Raw genomic sequence first — 22152 nt, 5'->3', positions numbered from 1 at the left:
TCATTTGAAATGTAGTGTTGGAGGAGAGCCATACAGCTACCAAAGACAGCCAGAAAAGCACAAAATGGCTACTCAAAGAGGTTCCAGTTCAGAACTCTCGAATGAGCAAAAAATAAGGCAACTGAGCCTATCCTACCATACACATATACTGGAAATATAGAACTGACCAGAAAAAAACTGCAGTGTTGGAAAAAGTGGGGTGAGGCAGTAGGAAAGGAGGACCTAACATGATATGAATTGACTCCACAGCTGTTAGTTTGCAAGATCTGAACAGAACTAACAGGAAAAGACAATAATGCTGGGGGGGCCAGTAGGAAGAGAGAATAATATGATATTTTTTTGGTTTCCAAGATCTGAGCAGAGCTGTTAATGATATGGAATTTTGTAATTCAATAATAGTCACCACACAAGAGAAGAGACTTGCAGGTTTTTTTTTTTCTTAATTCTTAATTGTGCAAGCACTGATTGGATAAGTAAAAGTGGTGTAAGGACTAGTGATATTTTTAATACCAGCTGCTGGCTGATGCAGGGTGGATTCATGAAAAGACAGGACTCAGGAAGGAGTAATGTACATGTATCTAGGAAGGGGAATGGGTAATGGACAGAGGGAATGAAGCTGGTGGAAGCTGGAGCTTTGCCTTCACAATGAAGATTCATCATGTTCCCAAAACTAATGGGGAAATACAGCATCTGTATCCTAGCCATAGTCTTGTTTCCACGTTCCCCCTTTGATCCAGAAACACACAAATCCATGCACAACCCTGAGAAGAAATCAGTTCAGTCCACCCTGCAACCTGCAAAGGAGGAGTCAGTCCTGATCGGTGCAGCAAATATCAGATACAATCAGATAAGATAGCATGTTCATGCCCCTAATTTAAAATGACCAAAAAAAAAAGGCTAGTAAAAAAGTTAAGAGATAAGAAGCTTCAGTTGATGTACAATAAGAATATTGATGGGGCTCGTGTTTAAAGTAATGGTTCTGAAAATACATATAAGGGATTAGAAGAAGTTAGATAATTTTGAATGCATTTTTTCCAATTTCTGACATACCCAATTCCTTTATTGAAGGAGCTCACGACCTGAGTTCAATCCCAATGGGCACAAGTAGCCAGTTCAAGGTTGACTCAACCTTCCATTCTTCTGAGGTCACTGGGGAGGGGAGCAGCAATGTGTAGGTTCCATAATTAAATATTGTAAACCCCCAAGGAATGCTTTAAGTACTTTGGAGCAGCATATAAGTAGTACACTTTGTTTTCTTGAATCATACCCCTCCACCCAGTCCTTGGCAATGTAACTTACCCTGTTTTCCTGAAAATAAGCCCTAGTATGATTTTTCAGGATGCTCGTAATATAAGCTCTATCCCAAAAATAAGCCCCGGTTAAGTGAAACCCCACCCTCCAGCATTGTGCAGCATTGTGCAGCCATCAGAGGATGACATGACTGTAAAATAAAACATCCCCTGAAAATAAGCCTAATACATTTTTGGAGCAAAAAATTAATATAAGACCCTGTCTTATTTTCTGTGAAACACGGTATTTAAAAGCAAGTTCTGGTTTTCCATCACTGCCATTGAGTTCGCCAAGGTTTAGTTATCTTTGTTGTTCAACAAAGCTTGGTTTGATTTCAAATGTCCCTCAGGCTTTGATTCTTCCCTCCACTAGTTTGCAGACAGAGAGGGGAGAAAAAGGAAAGATTGTTTTAATGTCAAAGATATGTTTACGCAGCACAACTTGAATGGCTGCAAATAATGCCCTTTTGCTTTTGAACACAGAGGTTTATCAAACACAAAGCAAGACGGCACTGCAGTGCGACTCATGCCTTTCAGCCGTTTCACATTTTTTACATCCCCAATGTTACCAATTTCTCTTGTCAGTTTCATGCCAGGAATACAAGAGAAGCACTGCTTAATGTTGCTGCTTTGCATTTCTCAAGTGCCTCTTGGCCAGAGATCTGGAAGCTTTTTGTATATTTCCAGAACAGAAACCTTATCATAGAGCACAGAGCTATTCCCCATGCAGGAGACGTACGAGTTCAAACACAGAAGCGCTTTGCCTAGAGACCTAAAACAAGCCATTAGTATGACTAAGTACAGATGAGCCATATCTTCGTGTGGTCCTGGGCTGCTCTTGAGATGGAGTGTGGAAGAACCTTTCATCAAACAGTTAAATAGCTGATATGTAGAGATGAGCACAAACCGCTGTTTGGTTTCTCGGCCAAAAAGGTGTTCCATGGTTCCTAGCTCTGCCTCCTCTGGCAGGCAGCTCTTCAGAGGCAGTGCACAGAGGAGGTGGGGCAGGGAAACCCTCTGGTCCTCACCAGAGGAGGCAGGGATGGGAACCGGCAAACACCTGTTCAGCCAAGAAACGAACCAGTACAAGCTGGCCAACTGGCAGTTCATATCCATCTCTACTTCTATGCTCCCAGAGTGTGGAACTGTCTTCTAAGGCAGGCCTGACTGCTCCACTCCCTGTTCTTCTGCTAGCAGGCTATCATCTTTTTGTTGACTCTTTATGACTCTTTACTGGGGAAAGACTCTTTTAGTGGTGAATGTTCACCCCCCCTTTTTTATTGTACTTTTAAGTGCTTTTTACATTGTTTTAAATTGGTGTTTATTTTTAAAACGTCGATTTAGTTGACTGTAGCCAGGATCCTATTGCAGGTTTAAGTGGACTGGCTTAAATTATGGTGGTGAGCTGTCACTGGTATCAAGTTGACGCTTGCCTGTAGTATGAGTTGGTTTGTGATGAGGCGTAGAAGCAGCGTCTCATTGGCTAACAGCAGTTTACCATTTTTATTATGCAGGTGTATCTAACCAACAGGATTCTAGCCAATTTATCACATTTATTAGCACTGCCAGTGTTTTATCCTTCATTTTGCGAGCTGTCTTGGGTCCTACATGGTATCTAAAGTAGGATAGCAAAGTAACTAATGATAACAAATGGTAATAATCCTCCTTCTCCACATTCCATCTTCTGATGTTTGTTCTGGATGGCAGGTATAACTTTGATACAGTTACACAAAAGATGCAAAATACTTCTGTTTAAAGCTCTGAGGCATGGTAAGTTTCCTAAGTCTTCCACAGAGAACTGTTCAGGGAAACTTCCACTCAGGTGAGGAGAGGTTGTGTCTAAACATCACACACAGGTAGCTGGTTTACTGAGGGAAAGCTTGCCTGAAGAGAAAGGTCTTTGCCTGTTTGTGGAAGGACAGCAAAGATGGGGCCAGTCTGGTCTCCTGTGGGAGGGAGTTCCAAAGTCTGGGGTCAGGAACAAAGAAGTCTCTCTCCTGTGTCCCCATCAGATGCACCTGTGAAGGTGGTGGGAGTGAGAGAAAGGCCTCTCCTGATGATCTTAACACTCAAGCCAGTTCATAATGGGAGACATGGTCTTTGAGATAGCTTGGACCCAGGCCATTTAGGACTTGATAAGTTAAAACCAGCACTTTAAATTATGCCCGGTAACGGATCAGCAGCCAGTGGATCTACTGTAACTTGGAGAGTTATGTGGTCCCTGTAACCAGTCTCCAGTCAGCAACCTGGCTGCTGCATTTTGGACCCGTTGAAGTTTCCTGACACTTTCCATTGACAGCTCTTTCATAGACTAGTCTCTGTTTTAAATTAAACATTGGACTAGATACGTGGAAACTAATTGGGGTGTTAAGAACTGGAAGAAATCGGAGATACCGAAACAGGAGGAACTCATTGAGAAGATATGGGAAGCAGCAGAAATGGATATTCTATCAGAAGTCTTGAAATACTGTCCAATACAAAAGGCAACTGAACGATGGGATTTATTAAATAAATGGGTTGAGTCGCCAGATAGTGCTTGAATTACGTAGAATTAAATTAAAATGTAACCCTAAGTTGAAACCTGGAGGGCAATCAAATTGCAGAAAGGTGAAAAGTCGACTTGATATCGCAACATGAACAGATTGGATGACTGTACATTTTGTGTTCTCCTTCCCCCTCTTTTCCCCCCATATCCCCCTCTAACTGGGGTGTGGCCCCGGTAAAACCAGTCCTTAAATATCTCAGATTGAAAACCGTACCGAGATCACCATAATTTGTAAGCAACTTGGTGGCACAGAACATAAACACGCTGATATACAATATTCTGGCCGAAGGTAATGATTCTCATGGTTTTCTTTTTTTTCTTTTTTCTTTTTTAGTTTTGAGGAACAGGAACATTTTAAAAGGTAGAAGGAGGGTTGATATATTTAAATGTCTCTCACCCATACTGAGTGAGATGTGTCACCCAGCTAAGAACTACACACTTGGCAAAAAGTGTTTTTTTTTCCCCTTTTAGTTTTATCAGAAGAACCATCCTCTGTCACATATCAGAGGAAAGCCAGCCCTGTGAGGGCTTGATGTCACCTTTGTTTCATCTCAACAGACATGCACGGCAACAGAGGAGAAAGGCGAGATAAAAATAAATCCTTGCCAAAAAGAAAGATGTGGATCACAAAAAGAAAAATGAAATGTTTCAGGAGATAACAATTGGCAGTGACTCTAAGCATCAAACTGAGGAAAAGAAGGAAGTGCCCAAGGACTATGTGGCCAGAACCACCAGTGAGCATTTTCTCCATTCTTGTCATATCAAATGAACAGCAAGAGAAGAGACTCCTTTTTCTCCAGCTTCCACAGCCATGTTCAAAGAGAAGCATCTATTCCCATTGAAGTGATCTCAAATATTGTACAGTGGTGCCTCGCTTAATTACGATAATCCGTTCCTGAAAAATCGCCGTTAAGCGAAAACATCGTAAAGCAAAATTAAAACCCCATTGAAATGCATTGAAACCTGTTCAATGCATTCCAATAGGGTAAAAACTCACAGTTCAGCGAAGATCCTCCATACAGTGGCCATTTTTGCTGAATGTATAGCGAGGAATCCGTCCCTAAGCACAGTGGGGAGCCATTTTAAGCAACCGGTGGCCATTTTGAATACCCAACGACCAGCTGTTTTTGATTGTCGTAAAGCAAAAATCAGTTCCTGAAGCAGGGAACCGATCATCGCTAAGCAAAATTCCCCCATTTAGACCATCGTTTTGCAATCGCAATTGCGATCGCAAAAAGCCAATTTGTCGTAATGCAGGGCAATTGTTAAGCGAGGCACCACTGTATAGTCAGAGTTCTGGCTAAGGGAGAAAATGGAAGAGCAAAGGTATTGATTCCATTCAACTGCAATTTCTCATTGGCCTCTCAAGGCGCAGCCTTTACGCTGACAGAAGGTTGGTCTTTTTGGGACTGCCTGCCTGGCGGGAAAAGCAGCAGTGGAAGGAGGTCAAAAGGCAGATTAGTATCAATAGCTCACACGTAGGAAACCCTTTCTCAATGTCTCTTCCATATATCAACGCACAATTGGAGCTCCGTCAAAAAATTGAAGAATGATCTTGTTTTCACCGTCTGTCGGCTGAATTTGGAAGAAGCAGCAGTGTTGGTCTGTGCTAGCATATCAGGCAGAAACAAAACTATAAAAATAAAGAAGACAAAAATGCTGTGGCACCTTAAAGGCTATCTTTTTTTTTTTTTTTTGACAACTTCACTTCTTCAGACATAAGAGGCTGGATGTGGATGAAATAATACCCACTGGAAAGATGAAAAGTGGTTTCTCCAGGAGTGGGGAGTCGTTTCCCTTTATGCTCTGCTCCTGGATTTCCTGGAAGCATCTGTTTGACAATTGCTGGCTGCAAGTCCCCTTTCTCTAAGCATGCCCCTGACTACAACTCCCACAATGTATGTACAGTGGTGCCTTGCAAGACAGTTACCCCGCATGACAGTTTTTTCACTAGACATTGACTTTTTGTGATCGCTATAGTGATTCGCAAAACAGTGATTCCTATGGGGGAATTTCGCTGAACTATGTTTGGTCCCTGCTTCGCAAACCGATTTTCGCTAGACGACGATTTTGACAGCTCCCTCCGCACTCACAAAACGGGTGTTTTCAGGACTTAAGCTTTGCAAGACAGCAATTTAAATAGCTGATTGGTGGTTCACAAAGCAGCTTTCCTATGGCCGATCTTCGCTAGACGACGATTCTTCCCCACTGGAACACATTAAACAGGTTTCAATGCATTCCACTGGGGAAATGCTTTTCACTAGATGATGATTTCGCTAAACAGTGATTTCAGTGGAACGGATTATCATCGTCTAGCGAGGCACCACTGTAAATAAGTACATACAGGACTGCAGCCAAAGAATCAGATTAAAGCTGCTCAATTTGTTAGCTAACTGTGAAATATTACACTGAAAGGACCAAAAACAGATTTTAAAATTGTGATTCTGACTGTTTATACTTTTATTCTAATGTCAAATTTGACATTTGACTTTATTTATGTTTCCGTTTTTTGAATTTGCTCTATAAAATGTATGGTAAGTTCAAATGGAAAAATCTTCCAAAATATGTGAAATATCGTTTTAGAATTTCTCTCCTCATGCTATTTTCTTTACTTGCAGTTGTGAACAGATCAAAAGCAAAGCAAACGAACTGGCTGTTCCCAACAGTCTAAAGAGAGGGAAAGGGACACTTAGCAGAGAGGCAGAGCTCCTTCTGAATCCAGAGGCAGGAGGGAATGATTGGTTAGTGCTGGAAAGACTGACAGTCACCCCAGCCCAGAAAGGTCCCTCCCCATCCCTCAAGCCACTGGCAGTATGTGAAGCTGTAAAAACTCAGACGCTTTTGAGGTCAACGTAATACTTTACACAATCCTGCTCTAAAAATGGAACATTTAACAAGTCTGATTGTTGTTGTCTATTTACTTCCCCCCCTCACTTAATGCATTCATGTATATTGATGTGACACTCTGAAATAGCCAAGAGCACTTTAATCAGAGGATTATCTACAACCTAATCAGTGAAAATACTAATCAGGAAGTGCAGGAAAAAAAATCCCACTCCAGTGCAGCAGGAGGAACATTTAATGATGTTTATAGCCCCTGACTCTCAAATAAGAGTTTCCCATTTTTATGTAGCTGAGTCTGGTGGAGGTGGGAGACAAGAACAATTTCTTACTCTGTTTTCAGAGGGGGATCATTAAGGATGGAAAATAATTTTGTTGGATTTAACCATCTCAATGGAAGCAGAAATTTGATACCATTTGATATTGGGTGCAAAAAGACATGCACTTTGTCCTAAGAACTGTTCACATGTGCAACCCTGGAGGTATGAGCAGCATATAGTTTAATAAATATATGTACATAAACATGCTTCAGTTTGTGGAGATCATGTATAAATTAATTAAAATACACAAATACATCCACACAAGTGGGAAAATGGGTAAGCAAATACTTGCACGAGGAAAGGTGCAAAAAACCCACCACTGTATAGGTTTCAGCACACATGGGAGAAAGCAACGATTCAGAACTGAATATTACACAGAGATATGAAATGCAGCCGGCATTCTCAGAAGGCAACACAAGGAAAGGCCGAGACATTTGCACATATCTAAGCACAACCAATGAAGTGGCGTAGTTCAGTTGGTTGGAGTGCCTGGCTATGGAGCAAGGGTTTGGGTGTTCAAAACCCCACTGCCCTGCCTAGGAGAAACGGCCTGATGAGATCACCCCAGTGATGGTGTCTTTTTGGAACTGTTTTATCTGTTGGTTGTGAAATTCTGTTTGTTTACTTCTTTTAAAATGTTCTTAGCATTTAATGCTGTTTAAACAAACAAACAAAATAGAGATACAGGAGAGGATTAAGGATTTATGGATAGAAATGAGTAAAAATCTCCTTTTAGGTGGTTCATTTTGGCTGTCTCTTGGCCAGACAGGTGTTTGACACTTGCCAGCCCTACCTCTTCCAGTGGGTGCTCACTCAAGAGGCAGGGGCATTGTCTTTGAGTGGGCAAACACGAGAGGACGAACCACCCAACCAATGGTTCATTCCCATCTCTAGTTATGACCAATGAAAACCTGTGGACTTCTTTGTTTCCTTCTCAATTGGCACAGAAAATGCAAAACAAGAGGGTGGACAAAATCGGAGGAGCATGGAGCTGCAAAAGCAGAAAAATCTGGACATGAAACATCCATTCCCTCAAAATGTTTTTAACCTTTCTCCTTTTGTGATAACAAATCTAGCAAACCCCCTTAAACTGTAAACGGCTCAGAGAGTGTTTCAAGTGCTATGGGATGGTATATAAGCAGCACACTTTGCTTTATTTGTGTTGTCTCCTGTTTAGGGATCTCACAAATCCAGCTTAATCAGTCCAGTTCAATTCAAGATAAGTGATTAGTAAAGGTAAAAGTTCCCCTTGAAATTTAGTCCAGTCGTGGCTGACTCTAGGGGGTGGTGCTCATCCCCGTTTCCAAGCTGTAGAGTCAGCGTTTGTCCGAAGACAGTTTCCGTGGTCACGTGGCCAGCGCAACTAGATAAAGAATGCCCTTACCTTCCCATCGAGGTGTTACCTATTTATCTACTCGCATTTTTACAGGCTTTCGAACTTCTAGTTTGGCAGGAGCTGGGGCAAGCGACAGGAGCTCATTCCGTCGCGTGGATTCGATCTTACAACGGCTGGTCTTCTGACCTTGCAGCACAGAGGTGTCTGCAGTTTAACCCGCAGCACCACCATGTCCCAGATAAGCTATTAGCACTATGCTAATAAGTATCCCTAATATAATAGAATGCATGATTATAATACAGTGGTGCCTCAACTTACGAATGTCCCTATTTATGACCATTTAGAGTTACGGCCAGCTCCAGCCATAATATTTTGCTTCTACTTGCGACTGGAACTTCCACTTACAAACAGAAAAAGGTGGTGGTGGGGAAGGCAGGAAATTCAAATTGCTAACTGTAGGTGGCAACAAGGCTGCTTCTTTGTAGCTCTTTCACCCCAGCAATTAGAGAGTGTGTGTCATCATCGGAGGCGTGGGACTGCCTCCTTCTGCTTCTCTCTCTCTCTCTCTCTCTCTCTCTGTGTGTGTGTGTGTTTCAGGCTGCCTTGTAAGGTAAGGTGATTTTTGAGCTGGGGGTTATGTTTCTGTGCTGTGATGGGTCTTGGGGGGGTTGTTGATTTGTTTTCCCCCCATTTCTGATGATTCTTGGGGATTTTTGTTGCTTTTGGGAATGTTTTTTCCCCATTTCTGATGGGTCTTGGAGGGGTTCATTGCTATTTTTTTGGGTATCCCCATTTCCAATGGGTCTTGGAGGATTTGCTTGCTTTGGGTTTTTTTCCCCATTTCCGATGGGTCCTGCATGCTTCCCTTGCTTTTTCCTCTGTTTTCTTTGCATTTCCAATCTGCTCACTTTGTTTTCTGTGCATTTCCATTGGGTCTTGCATGCTTGATTGCTTTTCTCCCCCCCCCATTCAGCCAGAAGGGATTAATCTCATTTCCAATGAGTCTTGCAGTGATTTTGTGTGTGTGTGTAATTTTTTTCCTTCGGCCGGAACAGATTAATTGCATTTCAGTGCATTCCTGTGGGAAATGGTGCTTTGACTTATGACCATTTCGAGTTACGTCCATCTTCTGGAACGGATTATGGTCATAAGTGGAGGCACCACTGTAATAACATGTATCCCAATAAGGTCAAAATGTCACAATTACCAAAAATTATTTATTCAAATACACAAGCATGTCATTAGCAGTCTCGAAGCATTTCATTATTTAATCATTTGTATTTGATATTGAAGTCCCCCAATATAAATAACTGTTTGAATATAACATAAATAACAAAAATTATATAAATAAAATCCATAATATTAATAACACTGTGTGTCTTTTTTTTGCATTCTGAATGAAATTGTGAAAAGCTGTCATGTTTAACCCTCAATATGAGGCTGCACCCACCTGAACACTGCATGTTGTCCAAAACATTGACTGAGCACATTGAACACAACTGACAGTTACATTTAAAAAAAAGTTCTATTCAACTTCATCCCACAGAAATTTCAAAGTTGTAAGAAATGCTAAGCCAGGGGCCATGAGCTTGAAAATTCGAACTCCAAATGACATGGCTCAAAAGAATAGGATTACCAGAATCTTGTCAGGCACTCACAAGCATTATTGTATCCATGAAGAAATGCAATGTGATATGCTATTTCCCCCCCCCCATTGGCAACAAATTTAATGGGGCTCATGATATGCTATTTCCCCCCTCATTTGCACCAAATTTAATGGGGCTCATATGGATCATTTATAGGATGAGTGTCCAATTTGTGGTCTTCCAGACCTTGGATTAAAACTGCCATCAGATGTATAACCAATGGGAATAAATAGTGTTAGCATCTGAAGAACCAGAAGCCACCCATCTCTATTCCATGGGCATAATGCTTTCTGGGTGTCAATTCTACTTGAAGAGGCACCTGGAACAATTTGGGAAGTAAGAACCAAAAACTCGGTCCATAGGTAGAGTTGGAGATGACAACAATTGATATTAGCTTTCTTTCTTCATGATTTAAGAACACAAGAAGAGCCCCACTGATCCATCTTCAGAGGATGCATGTAGAGTAACCAGCTGCTTACTGAAGCTTATTTCTGAATAAGCATGCATACATTTTTCACCTGAGTAAACTTAAAACAACAACCATAATAACTCTGTTATAAATAGTAGGCATTAAAATAGATAAGGAAAAACATAAATAAATAGAAATAAATAAATAAATAAATAAAAGAAGAATAGAGTGCCCTTGAGTAACATGTATAAATGAAAATGGACCAAACTTGACCCAGTGAAAGATGTTATGTGACCTCTTGTTTTGTTTTCTTGTGTTTCTCTTGAGCATCTACGTTTATGGCTTTGCTCCTATGTTGAGGTAGTGGCTGAGTTCTCTGAGAAAGTGGGCGAGATCTTCCAGTAGCTCTTTTGAAGTCCCCTTTGACGTTGTACAGCCTTGACCCTTTTAGAAAAACACAAAAGAAGAATGTGTTGAAAGTTGAAATCATTTTTAAAAAATTTTATGCTCACCTAACAGATGCACCTGGGAAGAGACCCTCCTCCAGGGAGGAGATGGGGAGAGCATCCTGCCCCAAAGTCTTGGAAAAGGGATGTGATGAAATCTCACTATTGGTGTGATTCTGCATAAGATTCATTGTTTCATATGTTGCTTCAACTCTTGAGAAGAGAGAGAGACTAGTCTCTCTCTCTCTCTCTCTCTCTCTCATGTGGTTTCCATACATCTCCCCCCCAAAAAAAAAATATGCTGGACAGTTTTCTGTCGTATTATACAGAAGGGTGATCATGTGAGTGTTTCCCCCTGCTCTGGCATGCCCAGTCTGCTGCCCAAGGAAACGTGATCTATTGTATAAAAGATGGCCGACTAGAGCAGAGAATTGTTGACATGATTGCCCTTAGGTTACTGGCAACTTTCTGCAGAATCTGTGTGAAGGGCACACAGATATAGAAAGTACATAAGAAAATGCTGGTTGATCACAAAGACTCAAATAACCCATCCAATTCTAGTTCTTTAGTAGTCTCTGCAGCAAAATGACAGGTACTCATTTTCTTTTACAGAAATAAGAAAAGAAGTGTTTTAAAAAAGCACATAGATATAAATAAAATAAAATACTATCACCATCACCATCACCACCACCACCACCACCACCACCACCACCACCACCAATAATAATAATAATAATAATAATAATAATAATAATAATAATAATAATAATAATAATAATAATAATAATAATAATAATAATAATAATCCAAGAGTGCAAAGCCGTGGCAATGACTGAGAACACTAAAGAAAGAAAACAAACAATTTATCCTGGATTCAGAAATCATATCTAGATAGCATTTGATGAGCGGTGTATAATAATAATAATACAGTGGGGTCTCTACTTTAAGAACTTAATCCGTATTGGAAGGTGGTTCTCAAGTTGAAAAATTCTTATGTTGAATCTTCATTTCCCATAGGAATGCATTGAAAACCATTTAATCCGTATCTGCTCTTTTCCGTCCATAGAAACTACAGTGGAACCTCTACTTAAGAACTTAATCCGTTTTGGAATGGTGTTCTTAAGTTGAAACGTTCTTAAGTTGAAGCAAAATTTCCCATAGGAATGGACTGAAAACCAATTAATCCGTTCTGGCTGCTTTTTTGTTATGTAGAGGTGCGTTCGTACATTGAAGCATTAGTTCCCATAGGAACTAATGCAAAGCTGGTTAATACGTACTCTACCACTAGGGGGAGAATTTTTTTTTTTAACCTAAAATGACCTGTTAAAAAAAGAGCAGGAAAGGTTTTTTTTCCTGTTCTTATCTTGGATTTCAGTTCTCAAGTAGAAGCAAAATTTAGCAAATGGAGCTGTTCTTAAGTTGGATTGTTCTTAAGTAGAGACGTTCTTAAGTAGAGACCCCACTGTAATAATAATAATAATAATAATAATAATAATAATAATAATAATCATCATCATCATCATCATCATCATCATCATCATCATCATCATCATCATCATCATCATCATCATCATCATCATCATCTTAGAACTGCAGAGCTGGAAGGAATGCTATGGATTATCGAGTCAGGTCCCTGTCAAGTAGGCCTAGTGGGGGAATCGAACTCCCAGCCTCTGGCTCCACAGCCACATGCCAAAGCCACCAATCTACCCAACAGTTCCAAATAATGGAAAAAGTAGTGAGCATTAAGCGGGGGTTGGACTCGATGACCTCATAGGCCCCTTCCAACTCAGTTATTCTACGGTTCTATATAATACATATAATCTATTTTTAAATATAGATTTGGCTTTTCATAATGAAGATAAATTTTTAAATATTATTATTTTTATTAATTTAGATAGTTTGCTTTATTTGTTTTGTCTTTAATTTAGAGAATGAAGATCAATCAAGTCAGGGTTTGCACCCTATTTTTAGTAAAATGTGAGCTAGCATCCCTACTCATTAGATGAACATTTATATGATCAGCACGTCACAGTAAAATATAGTTTTTTTAAAAAAAAAACTTCTTTGTAGTCAATTAGCTTATTTCTGCCTTTTATCACAATGAAACAGTTGACTTCAGTACATGTGAGCTCCATATCCAGAAACTCATTTAGATGCAGTAACTGACTCTCTGTCATAGGAAAAATATGCTCAAAAGATATTTCAGTGAATTTTAATTACTACAAGCTGAAATTTACTGATGTAACTCCAGCGTGGTTTATTTTCTAAGGCCAGATATGAAAGAATTACACTGTATTTACATGTCCAGTTGTTTTCTCTTTCCTCCACTTTTTCACACATAAATGGCAATTTGTAAATATTTCTTTGATTGCACATCATATGCTGACAAATAAGCTGAAATCCAAACAAGGAAAAAAAGGTATGCAATGCGGCAGGAGAGATCCAGCTATTGGCATGCTCTTCTGGACACATGACTGATATGAACGTATACATTGATGGGGTGAGCTGAATCCCTCTCTGTACGGTTCCGTGTTAATATGCCCTTCTAAGCCTATTGAACATTCTGAGAATTGTTTTATGGAAATAGGACTGTTTGCCTCCAAACATAAGCAGTTGCTGAATGCAGTAAAAGCTGAATTAAGAATGCAAATATTGTCTTGGGGCATCACTGCTTGGTAAATGCAAGGAAATACGAAAAGAGACACTTCTCACCAGAGGACGACAAGACGGATTTCTGGTTTGTTTCTTTTTTCAGCCTTTAGAGTGCTTCTCCACATTTTTACATGGTTTTCTGTGCATTTTAATCAAACACACATTTTAATCAGGTGCGCAACGTGGAGAATGCTGCATCAACCAGCAAAAATGCTAACCCTGGGTTGTATTGGGCTGTTGTAATCGATCCACCTGTCCTGTTCTTTTTGATTTGTGTGCTCTTAAGATTCACAAAGAGAATATGATACTTCTTTTGCACTTAACTTTCCTATGGAAACTATGGACTGAAAAATCAAAAGTGAGACAAAACATGGTTGTTGTGGGGCTTTTGGGCTGTTCGGACGTGTTTTGGAGGTTTTTCTTCCTAATGTTTCACCAGTCTCTATGGCCGGCATCTAGCCAGAGAGATCGGTGGAACATTGGGAAGAAAAACCTCCAGAAGACGGCCAAACAGCCAGAAAAGCCCACAACAATCATCAGGATAATATGGAACCAGGTTATAATAGGCTGAAAGTTATGTTTTGTGTTTAAATCATAGACATAATCTGTTGTTGTCTTATCTGGCGTCATCATAATAGCTAAAGATGGGCAACTAGCTCTGCTCCTCCCTTGTAGTTTTGCTCAAGCAAGCAGCCAGGGGAGCAGAAGTTTCTGCTTGTGTGTAAACTCTAAACATGACCCAAAATCCAGGAAAATATGAATTGATAGTTCTCATATAGAGCCTCTCTCTGAGAAGCAACCTTTCCTCAGACTTGTTGCTACTCACATGAGTAAAGCAATGGAGGAGGAGTTACTCCTTTCCTTAATCTCTGTTGACAATGTCAGCTAAATAAACAGCTGAAGAGAGCTGGGAGGTCATATGCCAGAATATCCCAATTCTGAATCTGCCCTTAAATGTTCTTAATTTGCACACATGGTCTTTCTGATGATACATGGAATGGAGTCATTCAGTCAGATCTTGCCCATTTGTTGTGTTAGTTGCAATTGTGCAAATGTTTGTTTTATGTCAGTGAGGCAAGATGGTTCTTTTAATGATGCTACCTGTGAAAGCGCAGAGTGTCATCATAACCACAAATAGCATCATTGGCAATGGATGTGGAATTGTGGCAGTACAATAGCAATGATACCACCTTTTTCTTCTAGTTAAACCAAAACTAACAGTTGTTCACCAGAGCCGGTCTATTAATATATGTGTTTTAGCATGTTTTCAAAAACTTGTTGAAACAGATCAACTCACCTCTGGTTCAGGCCAAGACTCAATGACTACCCCGAGGCTTTCTACAAGGTTAGTACCATTATTAGATAATTCAGAATTGTTCCCAAAATCTATATGTTTTAATGAATTCCAAAATATCTTCAGATTATTTTTTGCACATTCTTTCTGAAAAGAGACAATTATTTCAAGGTCACTTCTCTTAAATCACATTTGTAAATACATAAAAACTCTGCTGGTTTCGTTTTCACACCAAAGAGTGGGGAACATTTTTTTTTCTTCTCAATTCTGCCATGCCAAGCTTTTCTTAAAGAAAATTTGCCCACTGGGAAGAACAATTTTTATCCAAGTTTCACAATTGCACAAAACTACAGTAACGCTTTGTTGCATGGACTTCAAAAATGTAAAAACAGGTAATTTGTGCATTCTTGGCCTATTTCTTTGTACCTCTGTTCCCAGCTAAAGAAGATTCATATATTTTGCTATAAAGCAAGCAGTTCTCTGTCTAAAAAGATTCGGAGTGGAGGGGGGGAGAGAAAAATTCCTTATCTACATCCTCACAGATGAACTCTGAAATTTTTTAGCTCAAAACTGACCCTGCAGCCTCCATTTTGAAACCTGCTTAAATCAGAAGAACTTGAATTGTAATCTAGCCATGATCTTTAGAACTTGTACATTTCTTCTGTACCACTCCCAGGGCTGTAATGCCCAGCCTTATGAAGGTTTCTCTAGGAGTTGAATGCTAGCTTCTGCATGCAGTAGTTTAGCAGTCTCAAATTGAAGTTGTCTTGAAATAACTATGAGGAGGAGGGCATTAATGAATACCTCCCCCCTTCCAACTTTGGGAAGTAGTCTTCGTACTGAGTAGCTAATAACTACATGAAGTTGCTTTACAAGATTTTAAAAGCACAAGAACTGAAAGTGGTCTTGATGGCAATACTATGACATTAAGTCATTGTGTTCCAAATTTTAAAAAGAAAGCGAAGAAGATATCTAAACAATATCTAGAGCAAAAACTGCAGTTTATAATCTGTCACATGTGGTGCAAACATACAAACACAAATACACTTATAAATATATTCTTCATATAAAAACCATTGTTGATATAAATTATGCCTAATTATATTTAAAGAGCATACATTTCATTAGAAGATTCTTGCATCTTAATAGCAAGAATTCAACATCCTGTAGACATAAAGTTCCAGCAATTAGATTAAACAGTCTTTAATGATGTTGTGCTCTCAAGTATAGGAGCTTCCAAGATTCTACAATTAAATTCTGATACTGCCAGTCTGCTTCACTCATCAGTTATATTCTCCCTGTTGCATTTCTGTTTTATTTAAAGTCAAATTCTTTTGGTTCAGCCCTGTGAATTGACTCAATTCAAAAGTTCTCTAGTGAATACTTTATTTCAGCGTTTACACGACAAAAGAAAAAAAACTTCTTAACACAGCTATAGATTCAAACCAGATGAAGCACTGTGCAATTCTCTTTAAATCTTTTGGAATTTGAATGGAACAGGTCTTACATTTTTAAACAACATCCTATATATTCAAAAGTAGTTTAATATTCTAGAACATTTCAGGATCTCCTAATGCCACGTCAGGATATTTCTCCTCTCTCACTTGTCATCCATTAACTTATAAATCCTTTCTCTGCAGGTATCACAGGCATCCCATAAATATCACTACTGTGTCTGAAATTGGTTTACATTAGGAATATGTACCAAATTTGGACAAATCTCACATTACTAACCAAATTGGCTTGTTCTGAATAATTACATTAAATTTAATTTTCAAAGCAAAGCAAAGTGTCCTGATTGTGTGCCACCCCATAGCGCTTAAAGCTCTCTGGGCAGTTTACAATTTAATTTTATAAGCTACGCATTCCCTCCCCAATGAGCTGGTCTTGGAAGGATGGAAGCTTAAGCGAACCTTGAGCCACCTACTTAGTATTGAACCTGGGTCATGACCACAGCCTTGACTCCAGTATTGCAATTTAACCACTGTGCCATGAGGCTCTTCTCAAATCAGTTTGTGTCCAGAGCACTTAGCAAATCTAGCTGGACACAAATTGCATCAGCTTTTCCTTTGTCTTTTTTAGCACAGTATAGAGATACCTAGTATGTAACTAGGTATCGGGAGGCAGTGTAAGACAAGAGGGCCTTGTGTGCTCTGGTCCATGGGGTCACGAAGAGTCGGACACGACTTAACGACTAAATAACAAAAAGTATGCAACTCTCTGATGCTAGCTGTCTAATATTTTACAGGTTTACTCCCTTCTTTAAAGTCTATAATAACTTCAGATTTCATGTGCATCAGTGTATATTTATGTACATTAGAACTGATTTGTTTGAGGTCTAGATCAAAGCAGAAGACCTACATTCCATTCCAAAGCAAAGCAAATTTATGATCGGAGAACGTGGACTTTGATTCAACGCACAGTCCGAATTCCATGGGACACTGATTGCTCTGGAACACAACAAGGTACACTCCAAACCACAATGTGGACCCATACACAACCCTTCTTTACATAGTCTGGTTAGCGTGATACTCAATTCTTACCGTTAAGTCAACTGGGAGATCTACTTGTGGCTTTGCAGTATCTGCTTTCATCTGCAAATAGGAAATGACAAAACATAATTAACTGAAGCTTGAGTAGAAAATTAATCAACAAGTGTTAGACATGTCCTGCTGTTTTTTAATCTCTCATGCTTACATCTCTTCCCTACACAGATTGTCTCCTGGTTTGAGAACATTTCAGATTTGTAAATTCTCAAAGTGTCACTGTTTATTTCTCAAAGCTCCATTGTTACTAAAGCCAGAAAAGGAGAGAATCATTTTTGTAGGTATAATATACTCCCTCCCTAAATATTCAACTTCCACTTGAAAGCATCATCTACTGCCTATTTGTTTGTAGCAATGCAAGAATAAGCACGTAGGCAGTCATAAGAAGTACTACAACTGGATGAATTTTAATCTTTTAGGATGGTGATTCTCAGCGTTTTGTATCTTACGTACCACCCTGCATAGCACTGTGGTAGAAAGAGAGAGTCAACGTTTTGCTGAGCACGATGCTTAGATGTCTGCAGGCATTTGGTTGTTGGTATTCTTATATTTTTCTCTTACAAGGCACTTGAAATATTGCAGTGATGTCTTTTAGAAATAAGCCCCAAACCAACAAAATAATGATTTCAATGGTAGTTAAAAGCTGTAATTATACTGTTGAGTGTACATTTTACTGCTACAGTAGCTGTGAAACACAAAGATAATAAATGAAAATTGCATGAAAAAGTACATGGGGATTAAAAGAGAGGGAATTCATAGTAAATGTTATGAAAACCACTGCTGTGAGCAACCCAAAGCATACATATAACTGGTTGAGAACTGCTGCTTTAAGCTACGTATATTTTATGTTCTACTTCTTCTGCTTTAATTCATAAGAGCCCCAAAACATAAGATGACATTTTCTGGATATGATGAGATACCTGTCTAGTCTAAGAATGCTGTTCCCATATCTGCCAATCAGATGCCTATGGAATACGTACAAGTGAAATAGCAATGTTTTAACACTTTTCCACATTTTGTCTCCATCTTATCACAGAACTTCTGACTAAAGGCATAGGTCCCATTCAGGAATATGGTAGAAGTGTTTGTTGTAAATGACAGAAATTTTCCTTCCATATGTCCTGTCCAGTTTATTTATTCTTGCTGCAGTTCAAAATGTACTGTCCCATTACAAGAGTCTAATGCTACAAATTCACAGGGTTTAAGTTTTTGAAGGCTGAGCAAAATACAGAATGGGATTCTGCAAGTTAATTTGCACCTGTAACTCAAGAATAGCTGTCATTTCACTTTCTTTACCCTTGAACAGCCATAATATTTACAGGAGTCCAGTTTTTCCTGTTTTTCATAATCTTTTTGAAAATTTTGAGTTTCCTTCTCAGCTAAAAATGACAAAAAATTAAAAAGTAATGAAAAGACTACTGAATGTAATTAGATTTGGAAAGTAAAACATTTAGAATATAAAAGTCAAGGAGTTAGAGAAATACAGCAAATTTCAAAGTTTGTTTAGAACCTACCAGTTGCATTGTATTTTCATTATAAGCCTGAGTCTCCTTAATCGCGATCTTCAGTATGTTATTTCTTTCTATTGGACTGGTGGTGTACATTCCAAACCAAAGCAAAATCAAACACATGGACAGCATTATGGTGACTACAGCTTGCTTCAGTCTTTTTCAGGTGCCCGAACTGGATCAATGATTCAATGCGCAACTCTTATATACACACGATGATGAAGGAAATGATTAAGACCTCCCACAAAGTCAAGGAGATCTTATGGAGGTGGATGGTGGATGGAAAATGTCTTGAATAATGGAATCTCCCCATTGCATATCTGATGATGATCTGTGTGTGGTTTTGAAATGAGGGCAGCTTTAATTTTGAAGGAAGATATATGCATATATGGGCACAACAGAGATAAAAATGAAAGAATTTTAAGTTCTAGTGATTTCACAGTTACGTAGGTGCTGAAATCTGACCCCTTTCCCAAACACCAAGCACAATGAGAGTGAACCATGTCCTTAATTACCGTATTTTTCCATGTATAAGACACCCCCATGTATAAGACGCCCCCCCCACTTTTCTAACCCAAAATTAAGAAATCTAAGTGTGGCTTAGCAAGTGTAGGGGGAAAGGGATCAAAGCACTACAGGATCACTTTGATCCCTGCTTTCCCCTCCACTTGTTTTTTCTCTCCTCAGCTTACTTCTGTATATAAGACTACCCTCAAGTTTTAGTCTAAAGATTTTAAACAAAAGTATAGTCTTATACATGGAAAAATACGGTGCCTCAATGCATGTTAATTAGCAGCCAGAAATTGAACATCTACATTTCCAAATTCAGATGCCCAGGAGGAAGTCAATAGGGGATGGGAGACATGTGGTCCAGGAATCAGCTGCATTGCTTCCTCCAGAGCATTGGCACTGGGAGCATTATTGCACACACATACACATTGCCTCCTATGAATTGAGATTTCAGCTGTGGAGAAGCCCAGGATGTTGGGGGAGAGTCAAGGAACTGGGGGACATTACATGGCGGCCCTAAGCCAAGTGGGTTCAGCCCTCGAGCTGTGCTATGAGTGAGGATTTTCCAATGGGCTTCCTCACCTTTCTTCCCACAGCTGCCAGAGCTTCACCGTTCACCCATTGCGACAAGGACACTGATATGCCCCATCCATGCTGTTCTTTCTTACGTTGGTGAATTTTTATCCCATCATCCTTCCAACATTCAGGGCTGTATATTCGGTTTTCCCAAACAATATTAGGTTTGCCTTGCTTATTGACAGAAGGATTTCTCTGTGTGTATAAAATAAAAATGCAAAGATGTTTAACACTATAGTGGTATGTAGGTGGCCTTTCAAAATTTGATGTTTTTTGTGTAAAGAGAACTTGGAGGGGGAACGATTGCATCCCAATTTTCTAGGAGTCTGGGAAATAGTTCAATAATTTTTCACAGGGATGTGCACTATCTTTTCTGAGTTGACCACAAGGTGGAAGACATTAACACTCCAGACTAGCTACCACCTGATCCCTCATGTTAAATTTAGAATTTATGTGCTACTGTTGGATATGTAGAAAGGGGTACAAAAACTAAAGAAGATGCTGAGTTGGTGGTAATTGAAACAGAGAGCATGTTCTTTACTTTAAAATGGTTGTGCCTTGCCTTTCCTGCTGCAAAATCAATGATTAGATCATCAAAGTGTTGTGGCCACAGCAAGACTAATTTCAAACCCTGGGATCAGGAAGGGAAATGTGTGTTTCTGTAACACACATATTTTCACCAAAATACAGTTTCATGATCTGAAAAGGTCTTACAGGAAGTGTTACCATGCTACATTTCACCTTGTGCTTCAGTTGAAGTGTGGGGAAGTATCGGATCCCCTTATGAGGAGAAAGGTGGCCTAAGGAAGGAAGGAAGGAAGGAAGGAAGGAAGGAAGGAAGGAAGGAAGGAAGGAAGTGTGACAAACCCAGACCTACTGGGATCTATCACACAGTTACTAAGCTGCCACCAACCATTCCCTATAATAAGTCACACAGACCAGGGATGGATTTTTAAACAACAAAAAGAATAAAGTTTATTTTAAATACACACAGGGAAAAATAAGCAATCAGGTGAATAAAATAAAGTAACGTGGCTTATTTTCACACACACCAGCATACAGTTTGGTTCACCTAGAACCTTTAACTTAAAGCACAGACCCTGAACCCATCAGTTCTGGCTAACCAACAGACCCCTGAACCTTTCAGGTTGGTACTCTGACACACAGTAGTACCCTGTCAGACACACAGACTCCCACAACAGCTTCTTCTTCCCCAGCTGCTGCTTCGTCCCTCCCAGTGTCTCACAGTCTGTCTCAGCATCTCATATTTATACAGTACAGCCCCTCCTCCTGATGTCCCGCCTTCCACTCCCCACAGGATGGAACTTTCCCTCCAAACCCATGACAGACAGGTAACATCAGTGCTGTATGTAACACCTCCCCTCTTTAAAAGTTGTTTTGTAGGGGGAAAGCTAAAAGTGCTTTTCACCAAAAAACAACCTGAATAAAATACATACAAAAACAGTTATACATACCATATTATACTTACTCATACTTACATTCTAAGTTAAACATTTCAATTAGGCATTTAAACATTTACTATATACATTACATCAATTTACCTTCATTCATACAAACCAATTCAACACCAGGTACATTTAACTTTTGTCATTATTATATACATATAGTCCATGTTCTTTCGCCGTCTTCAGTCTTCAGGTCTTCTTGATAAGGCGTCAGCAACACAGTTCACTGACCCTCTGACCACCTTCACTTCAAAGTCATAGTCCTGTAAGTTCAAAGCCCACCTCATAAGTTTGCTATTGTGGGTTTTCATCGTCTTTAACCATTGCAATGGTGAATGGTCAGTACACAGAATAAAATGTCTTCCCCAGATGTAAGGCTTGGCCTTCTGGATCGCGTAGACTATGGCCAAACACTCCTTCTCCATGGTTGCCAAATGTCTCTCACCTTTTTGAAGTTTCCTACTCAGGTAGGACACTGGATGCTGGTCACCATTCTCATCCTCCTGGCACAGAACTGCTCCTACCCCGCTGTTAGACGCATCGGTGTAGATGATGAACTCCCGGTCGAAGTCTGGAGCACGCAGGACAGGATAGTTGATTAACGCCTCCTTCAACCTCTGGAACGCCGCCTCACAGTCGCTGGTCCACGGGATGCGGTCATCAGCCTTCTTCCTCGTCAGATCGGTCAGCGGAGCCGCAATCTCGCTAAACCTCGGGATGAACTTTCTGTAGTAGCCCACCAACCCAAGAAATGATTTGACTTTT

At 39.7% G+C, this 22152-nt stretch overlaps 1 protein-coding gene across 1 annotated transcript; it reads right to left on the bottom strand.

Moving 5' to 3' along the window:
- Window positions 1-590: 590 nt before the first annotated feature.
- On the bottom strand, window positions 591-20267 carry LOC144584179 (uncharacterized). The gene is made up of 4 exons (XM_078379738.1): window positions 18842-20267; window positions 17325-17375; window positions 14785-14928; window positions 591-10830 (listed from the first exon to the last, which is right to left on the bottom strand). The coding sequence occupies exons 1-4, from the start codon at window positions 18965-18967 to the stop codon at window positions 10723-10725; spliced, it is 429 nt and encodes a 142-aa protein (XP_078235864.1). The 5' UTR covers window positions 18968-20267; the 3' UTR covers window positions 591-10722.
- Between the last annotated feature and the right edge of the window lie 1885 nt (window positions 20268-22152).

Source organism: Pogona vitticeps, chromosome 8 (assembly GCF_051106095.1).
Source record: "Pogona vitticeps strain Pit_001003342236 chromosome 8, PviZW2.1, whole genome shotgun sequence".
Taxonomy (NCBI): domain Eukaryota; kingdom Metazoa; phylum Chordata; class Lepidosauria; order Squamata; family Agamidae; genus Pogona; species Pogona vitticeps.
This window is presented reverse-complemented; position numbering and strand designations above follow the sequence as displayed.